The following is a 17,363-nucleotide window of genomic DNA, read 5'->3' as shown; positions in this document are numbered from 1 at the left end:
AACTCATGTAGGAAAATAACTAACCCTTAGAGCCTTAGATTTTTCCTAAATTTTAGGTGTTAGGAACCCTTAAAAGAATTGAAAATCATTAACCTAATAATTTGGGTTGGGTAAACCCATGTTCAGGTCAATCTTGGAACCGTTGGATCACGGTCCCACCTCGTAGGAACCTTTAGAGCTGCCTTAGGAACATTTACGTCACGTTGTGTTCTAGGTTTTAGGGTGTCCTAGAGTTAGGAGTCCAGCCTCATCACGGCCGATTGCTATTATTAGCAACTGACCTTTAGATTAGTTTCACTAGTTAACCCTCTTTTCCCTGTAGGACAAGCCTAGTTAACCTAGGATGTAGGACCCACCTGCATTAGTTTAGGGAGCGTCTTGTATTTAGATAGGGCCATATAGCATCTTAGATGAAGTCCTAGGATAAAAAAAAATCTACTCAAGTTGAACTAAATAATCTCTCTTAAACTGTCAAAACAGTCAGTCCAGTCTAGATCGGTGTCCTAGATGCCTTAGGCATGTAGCTTAGTTTAGGCCATCGAACTACGTCGACTATGATCACAATGAGGCTTGGGTACGTAGGCAGCTTGGATGCTTGATGGCATACTAATCACGAGTCGGCCCTACACACAATTAGTGGGGTTTTTTAGGGTAATTTTTATTTTCTTTCATCATTTAAAACCTTAAATTAAAATTGATTAAATCACTTAAGACTTTTTCCCAAATTAGAATTTTAGGAGAACTTTCACATAGATTGAATCCAAACGAAATAAGAAAATTAAGATACACATTAGGAAATACATTGAAATTAGATCTTAGGATGCATGTCATATAGTTCGCACATTAATATAGAGTTAAATGAGCCATTTAAAAGAAATTCAAGAGAGTTAACTTTTGGAATTGAAGACCGTATTATCGGGCAAGAATGGTGCATGTGGTGGTAACTCCCCACACCTTCCATTCCCGTAATCAGGTACCGAATCTAGATTTCTGGTCAATTATGGGTCGTAGATCTCTTATCTAGGTGGCGACTCTGTCATTCTCTTCTGCGAGAAATTCGGATTGCTTTAGTGATCTCAAGTTCACGGAAACGATGAATTAAATCAATAATATTAATAAAAACGGCACACGCCATTCGCGTGGGTACGAGAGACCAAGAGAGAGGGAGGCGGGTCACGCGCCGCGCCCCTCTTGCTGGACGGGTCCCACAGACTGGCGACTCTGCTGAGGACCACCTAAGTTCATTAAAATTTTAAAAGATAACTCATTTGAATTTAGTTTAATTGGCTCATAAAAACCCTATCTTATATCTTTTTGTTGCTCTTTGCTTGATTAATTTGTTTGTTATGCTTTATTTCCTTATCGCATTATCCTGCAAACTTAATCTAACAAAACTTGAAGGCATCATAGATTGCACAAACTTATTTCAAACACTTACATCACTTGCGAGCATTGAAAAGCGATCGTCAAATATCAAAAGTTATTGATTCATAAATGGAGGATGTTAAAGAACAACTTTCGCTCCATCAAAGTCAAAAGTACATATCAGAATCTTGAAAAAAGAAGACTCATTATCTCTTACCTGGAAATGCAGTCAAACTCTACGAAAAAAAAATAATAAAGAAAATTTATCAACCTAGATCAATTCCAAACCTGAACATTGGAATGCCTCATTTAGCCGAACAAATCCCAAGTTCATGACCCAGTGTGAAAAAGAATACCCTTTTTGCAAACCCCTTTGGCCCTGAATAATATTTTCTTTCAAAACCCATTATACTAGGGGCATCAGCCCCGAACTACGCGAGACCTGATCCCTACACTAGGGTACGTATGCAGCTCGGTCAAACCGAGTTCGGTCGTTTCAAAAGAAAAAATTCAACAGTTCCAAAAAGAATAAAAGAGAGTGTCAATCAATCAAAAAAAAGAAGTCAATCAAAACAAGAGAAAAGAAATGAAAATAGAGTCAATCAAGAAAAAAAATCAGTTTACCATCAAACTAGGAGCATCTGCCCTGAACTACGTGCGACCTGATTCCTACACTGGGATACATAGGCAACCTGTTTATAGGTTCGGTCGAAATTTTTGCAAAGCCATAAGCCTTTTCTTTGAAAAAGCCCATCCTGCCTATAAAGTCCTTCCGGTGTTCAGAATCAAGGATTTAGGTAGTAACTTCTTCTTAAAAGTTCAATATTTAGATTAGCAATGAAGACCAATGGTCTTTAGGCAGTAACCTCTACTTAAAAGTTCTTGAAAGCATTCTTAGCAATTCTTATAAGTCATGTTTCATCATTTCTTGTCTACGGATAAATGTCAATAGCCGTTGCATTTAGTTCCTGATATGCCTTGTCTCGTCATTCGTTTGAATTTTGGTCTTCCACATTATCTATTTGCGAATCCAATTTCACACATCTAAAGTTCATCAATTTTCAAATTTATCAAATTCAAGTTCATAGTCAAATCTTCAAGTTCAAGTTCATTTCAAATCATCAACTCAAAAGTCCATTTCAAATTTCCAAATTCAAGTTCATTTCAAATCATAAACTCAAGTCCATTTCAAATTTCCAAATTCACGTTCATTTCAAGTCATCAAATCAAGTTCAGATTAAATTCATCTTCCTTTTCTTTTCAGAGAAAAAGCGAAAGTGTCACTGGATCGAAATTCATCTTCCATTTTCTTTTCAGAGAAAAAGAGAAAGTGCCCCTGAATTGAAAATTTCTTTCTTTTCAGAGAAAAAGCAAAAGTACCTCTAGATTGAAAATTCATTTTCCTTTCTTTTCAGAGAAAAAGCGAAATTGCCTCTAGATCGAAAATTCATTTTCCTTTCTTTTCGGAGAAAAAGCGAAAGTGTCTCTGGATTGAAAATTTTTTTTCTTTTCTTTTCAGAGAAAAAGCGAAAGTATCTCTGCAATGAAAATTTCTTTCTTTTCAGAGAAAAAGTGGGTGTGCCTCTGGATTGAAAATTCTTTTTCCTTTCTTTTTAGAGAAAAATCGAAAGTGCCTCTGGATTAAAAATTTCCACTTTTCAGAAAAAAGCGAAAATGCCTTTGGATTGAAAATTTTTCTTTTTAGAGAAAAAGCGAAAGTGCCTCTAGATTGAAAATTCATTTTCCTTTCTTTTCAGAAAAAAAGCGAAAGTGTCTCTGGATCGAAAATTCATTTTCCTTTCTTTTCAGAGAAAAAGTGAAAGTCCCTCTAAATTAAAAATTCATTTTCCTTTCTTTTCAGAGAAAAAGCGAAAGTGCCTCTGGATTGAAAATTTCTTTTTTTTAAGAGAAAAAGCGAAAGTGCCGCTGGATCGAAATTCATATTCCATTTCCTTTCAGAGAAAAAGCGAAAGTGCCTCTAAATAGAAATTCAACTTCCTTTTCTTTTCAGAGAAAAAGCGAAGGTGCCTCTGAATCGAAATATTCTTCTCCATTTTTGTTTAGAGAAAAAACGCAAAAGCGTATAAACCAAAAAGATTATTTCTTCTGCCCTAGAGAAAAAGCTTGGTGCCTCTATGACAGAGAATTTCATCAAGATAATCCAATTTCTCAATATTCTAGGACTTCGTCTAGGGTCTTGCATTAGGAATCATTTAGCATATGTTTGCATAGAATTAGTGAATCTTTTGTTGATTAAAGTTACGAAAAACGGCTCTGTCACTTTTGCTTTGGTATTCGATGACTACGTAATCTCTACCAAAGAGGGGCATCTGTAGACACCCCTATTTTGCTACGCTTTAAAAAGCAAAAGATTCGGTAGTTTCATCGAGTCTTAAGTCGGTCTTGCATATTAGATTAGGTATTCTTACATTTTAGGGTGAATTTCACCGCATTTTAGGAGTTTTGAAGTTGATTCGAAATCCTGAAAGTCTCTAGGGGGTTCCATTGGCCTCCGAAAGATGAATAATCAAGTTTTCAATCAAGTAGAAAAAACTGTTATTTATTATCTTCTCAGGGCTTCCCTCATTTTTGCCTACTTTTGCACCTCCGGGGTAATTTGGTCATTTCCAATGTGTTTCATTTGATCTCTAAAGTGTGTCTGAGGAGTCACGAGTCATTTCGTGAATTTTGAAAAACCTGCAAAATTTGGAATTTTTCAGGAGTTTCGCTTGATTTGAAAATTTTGTGTGCCGAGGGCATTTTGGGCATTTTCAGGGGATTCCAAGTGATACTGTTTGATATCACCCACCAAAAGAAGGAAACTTAAAAACTTTCTATTTTTTAGGTTTGACCATGAAAACTTTCTATTTTTAACTTTCCCCTTTGGGGGCAATCCAATTTAAGGTTATTTTAGTCACCTTTGGGTGCATAATGATTAAACAGGGGCATTTTGTTCCGAAAATTGTTTCTTCTAAAGGATATGGTTCGACCATATGTCGAGGGTGCACCATAAATGTCATATGGGATGGGTTCATCAATAAAAATTTTGAATTTAAAGGATTTTATTGAATTTTTATTGAAAAAAACCCAAAATACATGTCATAAGGCCCATTGGGCTAAAGCCCACAAGGTGGGGGTCCATGTGGACCCACTCATGTGCGTCGGCCACATAACTGGGAACCCCACATGGCGAGGCCACATGCAAAAACGTCCAACATGGGATGAGGTGGTTGGTGACATCATATTTGTTTAAAAATAATAATAAAGAAAGGAAGAGCTATAATTAGAAAGGGCTAGTATGGTCAGGTTAGTAAAATGTCCACAACTTTTTACCTTCTCGTCCCAAAAATTTGCAATTACACTTGTTTCGAACGTCTCGAAAAGATCTACAACTTTCTAGTTTACAACTTTTCCTGAATCAGCCTCTAAATAGGACAAAAAGGAGCTCAAACGTTGGGCAGCTCTCTTTGGACGAAAATCATTCATAAAAGCTAGTTTCCTATGTGAGAAGGCTTCTAGATTGATCTTGAAGGATCTCCATTGTGTAATTTAGCATTGCTTAGCTAGCAAGAAACAAGGTTTAGAAATAAGTTCAATATGAAAATCAAAGAATGAGAAAGTCAAAGCACAAATTCGAAACAAGCCAAAAGGAGAGAGCTCACATTGGAAACTTCCAAATTCGCTCAAACCTAGCCTTGTGCCTACAAAAGATAACCCACCCAAGGCTCTTCTTCTCTTGGAAAAACATCCCACCTTGTCTTCCCCCTCTAGAAAATTCCTTCCCCCATTGTGGTGTTCTTGATCATCTTCTATTACTTGTTTTTCTTCAAAGCACACTTGGATTTCTTCTTTTCTTCAACAAAGGTCAAAACCGGATTATATTGGGCGATCTTTGGGGTTTTCTTTTGTGTATACAAGGTATGACAAGGCGTATATCTTGGATTTACACACCTTAGAGACAAGGAAAGCGATTAACGTTTAGTATCTTATTCTATGTAATCTAGAACTAGTAACATGTTAGAGGTGTCTTTTCTTTGTTTTCTTCATGGGTTTTTGTAGAGAATTTCATGAGAGGTTGTCTTGCATGATCTAATATGATTTATGATGGGTCAATTTACTTTATTACTGATTTTGGTGGAAGAAGAACCATGTTACATGTGGAAAATTGAATATTTAACCAATTAGGGTTTTAAGTAGTCTTTGAATCGATTTACAAAGCAAGTGTTTCAAATCTAAAGATGTAACGACCCTATTCCGTTAAGTCGCTACGAGCAAAAGAACAACGCAAAAATCATGGAAAATTTTATTATTTTTAAGATGGTCAACAACCACGACAAAAATCTTATTCCAAATTAAATAAGTCTACCATAACAAGAGGTCCTTTCAATACTCATAATCCAAATGAAAAGTAAAGTTTTAATCACTAAAGTTCAAACTAAAGAAAGTCCCGACAAAATAAAAATAGAAAATGACGCAAGACGTCATAGCGCAATAATCCATGAAGCGAACTCTCCGATCACACGATCCCTTATCCCATGATTTCTTCGTTTGCAAACGCTCCGCCATCTAACGCCTCAATCCCTGTGGTGGAGGAAACAACGTTAGAGCAGGGTCCCCCAGAGACCGAGCGGAGTAAAAGAAACAATATAAAAGGGTATGCAATAATAATTCAGATCCTTAGCAATCATCTAGAAGCAATAATAAATAACTTGAGAATAAAACTACGCCATCTATATCAGTATAAACAGAAATGAATGACAATAATGAATGATATGTTATGTGTGCATCGAATATGTAAAATGAGACCGCACTTTCCCCACGTACATCCGGCTTTTCCCCAGTTTACTTTTCTGTCAGTTCTTTTCTGACTTTCTCCTTTTTGCCGGTGTCCTTGCCGCACGACTACCCACTACCCCTATCCAAAGGTAGTGGCGTTATGGACTCGGATTTCGGTCTCGCATTTAATGCCGAGCCGTTTCGGGGATACTATCCCTTTGGATGGTTTGCCAACGAAAGGCCGTACACGCTTCTCGCGTTGGCCTTTGGACCTTAGGTCCCAGGATGATACCACCACACCCTTAATTTCCCCTTCACTCTCTCCCATGTAGGATATGCAATTAGGGATTTAAAGGTACGTTACATTTGCCTTCTTTTCCTGCATCCTTTCACATAAAGGTTAGAAACAGTTTATTATTTATTTCATTTCAAGTAAACAAGTATAATGAGCTATACAGTTATCACAAAGAAAATAGTATATGTAAGATTACTTTGCATTAAACATGTTATATTGAAACCATTACAACACAAGGTCTAGCTGTCACCTGCTTTGTAAACCCTCGGATGTAAGTATCGAGACGGCCTCTAAGTGAGAGTGAGGGAAATAATCCTGAAGATAAGAATCATACCCAACCATTTACGTTTGATATAAGATTAAGAGAATAGCAAGGGGATTGTAAATTACCCGACTCGTACAAGGACATTGGATCGAAGAAATGATCTAACTTATATGAAAATTGATTTATTTGGCTTCGTACATAAGATTTGAGATCTGCCTATATATATCTAATATATAAAAGAGGCTTTCAAAAATACTTCTTCATAAGAACTTTTTAGATAAAAAGAATCATTTTTTTAGAGCTATTACATGTATAGCCTTGATGCGATCGAAGTAGTCACATAAATCATTTTAGGGAACTCTTTGTGCATACACTGGTAGTTTAGAAATGTGTTCCCAAAAATTTGTCTTATACTCTTATGAGCATGCACTGATAAGATAGGACCTACTCAAAATTAGTTTAAAACCCTGTGTTTATATACACTTATGATGGAAAACACTCAAAGCTCATAAATTTGATCTGATTTGGACAACAAAACACACACACACCTATAACTCATACATCTGGTCTATTTTGGGCTTGAGAATACAAGTGCATACTACCCAAAAATCTGGTCCATTGTGGACTAGAAAATACATGCTTACATATTATAAATCTGCCATGTTTTCGGGGACATAAGATACTCTCATTTTCAAATACAACCTGGTCCATTTTTTGTCCTAAAAATCTTAGACCATCAGGGTGTAAATCTGGTCCAATTTGGACCTAAATACCCAAATATATATAGGACATAAATCTGGATAGATTTGGTGTTCTCGATTAAGGTACAAAAACACTACTAAAATTTGGGCCTGTGTACTCTAAAAACCACATACTATTGGCCCAAAAATCTGGACAGATTGTGTTCCCAAGTGGGGCACACAATAAGATAAATATTTGGACTGTTTCATGCTCCCAAAATGGGCACAAAACCAAAAATAAAAATAAATCATTTCGCAAGGTAGTAATGCTCATAGAATTGCTGAGATAAAAAGACATGCAAAATTTCATTTTTCTCAACTTATACCCACACGACAGTTGGAGTCGAAAACCATAGTAAGGGTTTCATTATTTTGTAACCTAATACACATACAACTGTTGGATTTCATATATATATATATGGATTCACAAGATTTTAGAATGTAAGAATTAAACCAACATCTATTCATCCATTGAACATTTACACGCATACATATACATGTACGTACATGTGTTTTTATGAATAAAATGATGGTTTAAGATCTCTGTATTTATGATGTTTGAGTCACGTGAAATTTAAAACTACACAATCATGAAACTCTTATTTCATTCGTAAAATCTACTACAAAGAGGGTCTATCAAGAACGCTTGATATCTTCTCTATTTAAATCACATATATATTTATTTGTTTTCTCTTTTCCTTGTTTTATAATACTTAACTGTTTAGGGTTTTGCTTAGAGAATGAATAAGATTAATTAGAACCAAGAAAATCACAAAACTTACTTGGATGGAGTTAGGGTTTGATAAGAGCTTCAATCTTCTTCTCTTCTTTTCTTTCTTTCTTTCTTCCTCTCTCTCTCTTTCTCTAAAAATTTTGGGCGAGAATGGGAGAGGTGTACGTCACTATATATATATATATATTTCTTTCTTTTTTTTCGTTTTTTTTTTATTCTATTTTCCTTGTTTTATGATTGGTAAATTAAGATGAGTCATAAGAGGGCTATAGTAAGTTACCAAAAACCCAACACCTTGGTCTTATTTATAAGGCATAATAGCCACTTTTTATGGGTTTTAAATTTTAAAGAAAATGAAAATAACCAAAAGAGGGGATTACATATATTCCCTAATTTTTGTTTTGATTTGCTATTTTGGATAATCTACTATTAATGATAATATTATATCCCTAAAATTCTCACTTTACATCATCCATAAGTTTACTTAATCTCTAAGTAATCCCACTACTTCTATTAATGTAAAGTTCCCACTATTGTTAAGAGTTTTTGGATTTTTAATTAAAGAAACTAAGATATCCAAACTCTAGGAATTTCCTTTTAAGATTACTTATAATTAGTAAATCTAAAAAGGCATCTTTAAATTTACTATCATCACACCATATCATTGATTGCTAATTAAAAGTAATCACATATATTTCCCTAAATAATTACTTATAATTAGTAATCCTACAAAGGCATCTTTAAATTAACTATCATCATACCATATCTATATATATATTTATATATCTAATTTTTTTAGGGTGGGCCCACACCATATGCACGTTTTCTCATACAAAGGGAAAACGTGAGTTTCTTCCCATAACTTTTTATATTATTTTATTTTATTTTTGACTTTCCACGTTTTAAGTGATATTTTCCGTCGAAATTATTTTTACAACAAGACTTATTTTCTTCTCTCATTTAGGGAATTTAGTTATAACCTTTAATAGCCCTAGATTCTAAGATCTATGGATCAAAACAAATTAAAGAGAAAAGAGTGATTAAAACTAAGATCAAGGGTTGATCATTGATGGATCGTTGATCCCCACCCTTGAAAATAGATTTCACTGATCCAATGGCCTAAATCTTAGAGTTTTGAAAGAAAAAGAATCACAGTCATTACAAAAGATATTTTGCAAAGTTATATTTTCTGAGTTTCAATTGGATTTAAAAAACACTATAAATCTTAAAGTTCCAATAGAATTCATTTATATTGATGGCTTTAAAATTCGATCAACCGATTAGGGTTTCAAGTAGTTTTTAAGTCGATTTACAAAGCAAGGGTTTCAAAACCAAGGATTTTTTGCAAAGTTATATTTTCTGAGTTTCAATTGAGATAAAAGAACACTAGAAATCCGAAAGTTGCACTAGAATTCATTTATTTTGATGACTCTAAAATTCGTCCAAAAAATACCTAGAAAAAGAAAATTTGACGAATAAAAATTCGTTCATGTATCAAAACAATTCAAAATTGGACAAAATTTTATTCTTAGTAGTCCTTTAATATTTAAATATCATACAAAAGTTTCCAAAAGATTTTGAGTTTATTTATTATGTTTACTGGAATGTTTTAATGAAAATTACTTATATTCACATGTATGAAGGAGATACCATCAAATGAACTCCTCGGAAGCTGAAATTTTGTAGTAAGATCATATTATGATTTTTTCGGATTTGTTGTGCATGTTTTGTTAATTTTTATGATTTATCTTTGAATCGGACAGAACATAAATAAATATATTTAAAATAGTAAATTTCAGAGATAATGTGTGAAATTTCTATTGTGGTTTGATATTACTCTGAGCATATTATAGTGATAATTTGGAATGAGTTAGAGCATGTTTGCTATATGTTGCTTTGTAACAGTATCAATCTGGTCTGATTTTGTTAAAATTATTAAAAATTCACTTTAATTCTAAAAATCGTGAAAAATTCCAAAATATCATAACTTTCCAAAATACATGTAATCCTTAAGTCATTTGAATAGAAACTTTAAAAATTATTAAGTTCCTTCATAACTGCTAATCTAGGTCATTTTAGATGAGAGGATCATAATCGTTTCTTCATTGCGATCAACCCTTGACTTTTTAGCATCTAAATCTAAATATATTGTTGGCTCCGAGGTCTTTGTCCACGGAAATCCTGAGAAAATGCCAGGCAACAGTATATCATGATTTATTTGCCGAACTTTGTAAGGGTAGAAAGCACGATTCCCTTCCATGAATTCAACCCATGTAGGGAAATAACTAACCCTTAGAGCCTTAGATATTTTCTAAATTTTAGGTGTTAGGAACCTTAAAAGAATTGAAAATCATTAACCTAATAATTTGGGTTGGGTAAACCCATGTTCAGGTCAATCTTGGAACCGTAGGATCACGGTCCCACCTCGTAGGAACATTTACGTCACGTTGTGTTCTAGGTTTTAGGGTGTCCTAGAGTTAGGAGTCCAGTCTCATCACGGCCGATTGCTATTATTAGCAATTGACTTTTAGATTAGTTTCACTAATTAACCCTCTTTTTCCTGTAGGACAAGCCTAGTTAGCCTAGGATGTAGGACCCACCTGCATTAGTTTAGGGAGCGTCTTGTACTTAAATAGGGCCATATAGCATCTTAGATGAAGTCCTATGATAAAAAAATCTACTCAACTTGAACTAAATAATCTCCTCATAAATTGTCAAAACAGTCAGTCCAGTCTAGATCGGTGTCCTAGATGTCTTAGGCATGTGGCTTAGTTTAGGCCACCGAACTACGTCGACTCTGATCCCAGTGAGGCTTGGGTACGTAGGCAGCTTGGATGCTTGATGGCATACCAATCACGAGTCGGCCCCACACACAATCAGTGGGGTTTTTTAGGGTAATTTTTATTTTCTTTCATCATTTAAAGCCTTATATTAAAATTGATTAAATCACTTAGGACTTTTTCCCAAATTAGAATTTTAGGAGAACTTTCACATAAATTGAATCCAAACGAATTAAGAAAATCAAGATACACATTAGGAAATACATTGAAATTAGATCTTAGGATGCATGTCATATAGTTCGCACAGTAATATAGAGTTAAATGAGTCATTTAAAAGAAATTCAAGAGAGTTAACTTTTGAAATTAAAGACCAGATTATCGGGCAAGAATGGTGCATGTGGTGGTAACTCCCCACACCTTCCATTCTCGTAATCAGGTAACGAATCTTAATTTATGATCAATTATGGGTCCTAAATCTCTTATCTAGGTGGCGACTCTGTCATTCTCTTTTGTGTGAAATTTAGATTGCTTTAGTGATCCCAAGTTCACGGAAAAGATGAATTAAATCAATAATATTAAAAAAAAACGGCAGACGCCATTCGCGTAGGTACGAGAGACCAAGAGAGAGGGAGGCGGGTCACGCACCACGCCGCTCTCGCGGGATCGGGTCCCACAGTAATAAAAGATCGTTATGAAGTTTTCAATATATTTCACTCTTTTTTTACTGAAATCTCTAATTAGTACTCATGTTCTATTAAATGTTTTCGCAGAGATAATGCACGTGAATATTTTTCTATTTCTAATGGTTTTCAGGAGTTTTTATCTTCTCGTGGTATTATTCATCAGTCGTCATGTGCCCATACCTCTCAGCCAAATGATGTTTCAGAGAGGAAAATTCGACATCTTATGGACATACCTAGGACTCTTCTTTATCAGATGCATGTTCCTAAATCGCATTGGGATGAAGCCGATCTCACATCCTTTTTTCTGGCGAACTGTCTTACATCATCCGTTCTTGAGAATCGGTTACCTTCCTTTGTCTTACATCCCTCTTAGAATCCATTTCCCTTCCTCAAGTGTTTGGGAGTACGTGATTTGTTCATGATCTTACTCCTGGACTAGATAAATTAGAACCTCGAGCGATTAAATGTATTTTTCTAGGCTATTCTCATACTAAAAAGTGCTATCGGTGTGATAGTCCTCAGCTTCACCGCGCTTATGTGTATGTTGATGTTTCTTTTTATAGAAAATCCGAGAAATACTTCTCAACACGGATCGAACACGATGTGCAACAAAATACCAAAAGAACGATGCAGAGAAACACAAGATTTTACGTGGTTCGGCAATGCCTACGTCCACGAGAGAAGATTTTCACTATTTCGGTCTACGGTTACAAAGCTTCTTCTTGACCAAGAAAACACAAAAGAATAAAAACCTCATCCCGCAACCCTAATATGTGGCTTATATATCAACGCCGCTACATGGAGAAATTTACCGAAATACCCTTAAGCTCAACCTACGTGTGCGTCACGCACATTAGTCCGTCAGGTCCTGTAGAATACAAGACATTTGCACACCACTTTTTTTTTAGGATAAGCCTTATTATACTGGAACTATTTCTACCCAGGTTCCAGACCCTGAGGTTCCATTACCTATCCCAGTCCCTATCTCAGTACCAATTTCATCACCTGTCATTCAACCCAAACCTCTGCAGGTTTATTCTCGTCGTCATCAGCAACCTGTTCGTCAAGATGCCACTTCATGTCCTCCGGCCCCCTCACAGCTCACTGGACCTCCCACTGCTCTTGAGGTAAGTGATTCTTCTGTTGTAGCTCCAATTGCATCTCGTGCTCGATCTCGTACCACTTATCATCCTATCTCTGATGTGCTTTCTTATGCTCATGCATCGCCTTCTTACAGTTTCTTTTTGTCCTCTCCATCTTCCGTTTCTATTCCTCATTCTGTTGTCGAGGCTTTGGCTAATCCAGGTTGGCGAGCAGCTATGGAGGCAAAGATGGGTGCTATGGAGGAGAATCACACATGGCAGTGGGTCCCTCTTCCACCAGGAGCTCAGGTGGTTGGCTGTAAGTGGGTATTCACAGTGAAATATCTATCGGATGGGGCAATAGAAAGGCTAAAGGCTTGACTGGTTCCAAAGGAATATACAGACATATGGCACGATTACACGGACACATGCTCTCCTATGGCAAAGATTCGTTCTATCAGAGTTTTGATATCTCTTACAGTCAAAGCTCGTGGCCTCTCTATCAGTTAGATGTCAAGAATGCCTTCTTGCATGGTGATCTGCAGGAAGAGGTATATATTAAGCAACCTCCTGGGTTTATTGCTCAGGGGGAGATGAAGAATTATGTTTGTAAGTTACAAAAGGAGATATATGGTCTTAAGCAATCTCCTCGTGCTTGGCTTGGCAGATTTAGTGAGGCAGTGATACATTTTGGAATGAAACAGTGTGTTGTAGATCATTCAGTGTTCAGCTCTCAGGGCAAGATCTTTCTAATTGTTTAGGTCGATGATATCATCATTACAGGTAGGGCTGCAACTCGGGTCGGGCGGGTCGGGTTTTGAAGAACCCAACCCTACCCGAGAAATATCTCAGGTTGGGTCGGGTCGGGTTTTTCCGGAAAACCCACGATTCCCAAACCCGGCCCTACCCATGATAAATCTCGGGTCGGGTCGGGTTTTTCTACGTTGACACAATTTTTTAAGGAAAACTCTTGTTTGGCGCAATTTTTTAAGGAAAACTCTTGTTTGGCAAGGCAACTCAACTCATAGAAGTAGAAAAACTCGCGCATGGCAAACTCTTTAGTGCATTAACTAATAACTAGTCCAAAGAGAATAAATTGATGCATTACCAAATGAAAATGATTATACTCATGAGATAAACAACAAACTATTTAGTGCATTAACTATTTAGTTGAAACTTGAAACCCTAGAGCTAAAGGGGGGAAATGAACAGAAGATGGAAAGAATCCCGGTGATTGCGTGCGTGAGTTTTACTTTTAAGTTTTCACTTTTAAAGTAACAAAGTTTTAGGAAAAAAAATACATACTATAACTTAAGTAACTCGGGTCGGGTCGGGTCGGGCCCCTTCAAACCCGGCTCGACTCGAGATTCATGCGGGTTTTTGGATCGTAGACCCGGCTCGACCCGAAACCCGAGAAACATGAACCCGACCCAAGCTATTTTTGGGTCGCAGCCCTAATTACAGGGCTGCGACCCGAAAACCCGACCGAAGCTATAGCCTCATCCAAAAACTGTGGTAATACAGCAGAAGACATAGAAAGCACAAAGCTTTTGAAAGAAAGATTTAGACGATCATATGAAACAAAATTAGATATAGGATGTGCAGTAGAATGAGAGCGAGTACGAGAGGCGTTAGGCGAATCAGATACACCTATAGGAGAAGGAAGAGAGGATACTAGGGTAGAGGGTAAAGGGATCTCTTCCTGTGAAGACGGTGTCTCAGGTCGAGAAGGAGGCGGCCAAGCCTGCTGCCAACACTTATGATAATGTTTTGTAGTAGCAGGTGAGCCAATTTGGGAGCACAGGGTTTGACTGGAGCACAGGGTTCGACTGGACCAATAGAACATTCAGAAGGCGATGATGGCAAGGGGGGCCAGAACAATGTCTGGAAGCACAGGGAGAGAAACGAACACATCGGGCTCCAGCCTGGAGGAACTAGGGACTGACTGAGGACTAAAGAAGGGCTCTGACTCAAAAAATGTAGCATCGGCTGACACAAACCACCGACGCAGACGAGGACTGTAACAGCAATAGCCTTTCTGGATACGAGAGTAGCCCATAAAAACGCACAGTTCTGACCGAGGATCGAGTTTGTCCCAAGTAGGACCTAAATGATAGACAAAACATATGCACCCAAAGACACGAGGCGTAAGGGGAAAAGGATCATGCTGTAGATATAAGGTGTGATATGGGGAATCACCACGCAGGACAGAAGATGGAAGGCGATTTGCCAGAAAGCAGGAAGTCAAAATAGCCTCCCCCCAAAAAGTTTTAGGCACCCGCATCTGAAAAAGTAGGGTGCGGGCTACCTCGAGTACATATCGCAATTTCCTCTTGGTTACACCATTCTGTTGTGAGGTGTAGGCACAGGAGGATTGATGTGTAATGCCATGAGAGGAGAGATAGTCCTGAAAGCCATGAGAACCGGAGAAAAAATCCCAAGTATTATCAGTACGGAGACATTTAAGATTGCAACCAAAATGATTCTTTATTTCAGCATGGAAAGTTTTAAAAGCAGAGAAGACCTGAGAACGGTCCTTCAGTAAAGACACGCATGTCATGCATGAATAATCATTAATGAAGACTATTAAATACTTGGATCCATTATTTGGCACGACCCTAAATGCTTCCCGGCTCGACTAACGACTCGGGAAGGGAATGCCGGTCTATGATGCTTCCCGAGTTCACAAGACTCACTGAAAAGGGGAAACTGAAGCAGGAATTAAGGATGTCTGCCTGAGGTGCTGAAGTGATGGGTGGCCAAGGCGACAGTGCCACTGAAAGGCATCCACTGAACTATGTAAAACTGTAGGAGAATGACTACAGTCAAGGCAGTATAGGCCAGCCACCTCACGTCCCAATCCAATCATCTTCCCAGTTGAAAGATCCTGAAACAAACAATAAAAAGGGAAATATGAGATTGAGCAATCAAGATTTTTCGTAAGTTGACTGACAGAAAGTAAACTGAAAGAAGACTTAGGAACACATAATACAGAGGATAATGGTAGGTGAGGGGAGGGACACATGGTGCCAGCATCAGTAATGGGCGTAGTGGAGCCACCGGCTAGAGTAATGGATTGATAACCAGTCATATGATTTGAGGCTCCTGAGTCAATGATCCAGGACCCTGAGGTAGAGAGTAAGGTCGTGGGTGAACTACCTGGCTGAGCAAAGCTTGCAGTGGGATGGTGAGCACTATGACGAAAGCGTTGTAACTCCTCATAATCTGCCCTAGTAGAGCTGGAATCATCAACCGGTGCAGAGACAGAGCTAGACGAAACTGTGTCGGAGGGGCTACCGTTGCGAGATGTGATGAGCGAGGCGGACGAAGCTCAAGGTGAAGCGTATACCAAGTGTCAATTTGGTGACCATCACGCTGACAGTGAGTACAATAAGGACGACCACGTCCACCACCAACACGCCCACCACCACAGCCACGACCACGAGCTCATGGAAATGAACCACCGCCCCTGACAGGGCGACTACCGCCATCAGAAACAGCTAGAGCAGAACTGTCAACATGTAACCGTGATGGGGACTCGCCAAGACACTGATGTGCACGTGAATAGGCCTCTCTCAGCGACGGAATGTTGCCTGAACCAAGAATCTGATGACGCAAATGAGTGAACTCAGGGCCTAGGCTCTCAAGATAGTGCAGCACTCGAATCTATTCCCGCTGCCGGTGGAGGATGGTAACATCAGAGGTAAGAGGCAGGAATATGTCAAGCCGCTGCATAAAGAGACAAACTGGCCATAGTGAGCCTCAAGAGACACGTCACCACGGCGCAGACGCATCCACTCAGAATACGTGGCAAAGATACGCGTAAGGTTCTCAATTCCGAAATATGTCAAGGCTGTGTGATCCCAGATCTCCTTCGCGGTCGGGAGGAGAATCATGGTAGAAGAAATGGCAGGGGTCATGCTCTGCCAAAGGAGAGTCTAAATCAAGGCGTCCTCCTGTTCCCAGCGAGAATATGTAGGATCCTTGGGCGGGGAAGGATCCTGACGAAGGAAACTGACCTCGCCCCGTCCAAGAATATATGTCTCAACCGCAACTTTCAAGGATAAGTGGTTGGTTCCATCAAGCTTGGCAGTGGTCAGCTGTGGGTAAGAGCCCTCCACAGATGCCAAGCTGGGAGAAGAAGAAGAGGTAGCCGAAGGAGGGGGTTGGGCACGGACCTCAGTGGTCATGCCTAGAGAAGGATCCACAGGTGGCTCCATAATGACAACACGGACGAAGGGAGAGAAATTCCCACAACAGTTGGCCACACATGGACGAGAAGAAGCGATGGAGAAACCAACTAGTCAAAGAAATGACTCATACCGCGGCTCCGCGGAACAGCGAGATGGGTAGAGAGGGAGCCATGGAGAAGACCGGGCGAAACCGCGAACAAAAAGTCAACCTAACTGAGATAGATCAGCACATATGTGCGGAAGCAAGAAGAAAGAGGGAACTAGGGTTGTTTCAAAGAGAGAGAGAAAAAGAAATTAGCGTAGGGTTTTTAATAAAATAGGTATAGGGGAGGAGAGGGTCTGATGTAGGAAGGGAAGAGATGAGGAGCAGAGAAGGGGTTACGGGGGTATGGGGGTCGCCATGGGATGGGAAGGGAAGCCGTAAGCGGGTAAGGGACGTGGAGGGTGGAAA

The 17,363-nt window shown here is 38.4% G+C and overlaps 1 protein-coding gene across 4 annotated transcripts in view; it reads right to left on the bottom strand.

The window, feature by feature from the left end:
• MDAR6 (monodehydroascorbate reductase 6) overlaps positions 1-17,363 on the bottom strand; it is a 91,817-nt gene that overhangs the window by 13,002 nt on the left and 61,452 nt on the right. The window contains exon 13 of one of the 4 annotated variants that reach the window (XM_077389358.1): positions 5,748-5,946. The exons of the other annotated variants lie outside the window; for them this stretch is intronic. Coding sequence (XP_077245473.1) covers positions 5,932-5,946 — 15 coding nt within the window. The 3' untranslated portion in view covers positions 5,748-5,931. Of the gene's footprint in view, positions 1-5,747; positions 5,947-17,363 lie in introns of those variants that run through there. 4 annotated transcript variants of the gene reach the window in all.

This window comes from Tasmannia lanceolata, unplaced genomic scaffold (genome assembly GCF_043159265.1).
Source record: "Tasmannia lanceolata isolate RefF3 unplaced genomic scaffold, GAP_Taslan_0.1 ptg000008l, whole genome shotgun sequence".
Taxonomy (NCBI): domain Eukaryota; kingdom Viridiplantae; phylum Streptophyta; class Magnoliopsida; order Canellales; family Winteraceae; genus Tasmannia; species Tasmannia lanceolata.
Note: the sequence above shows the minus strand (reverse complement) of the source record. Positions and strands in the feature narration are given on the sequence as shown.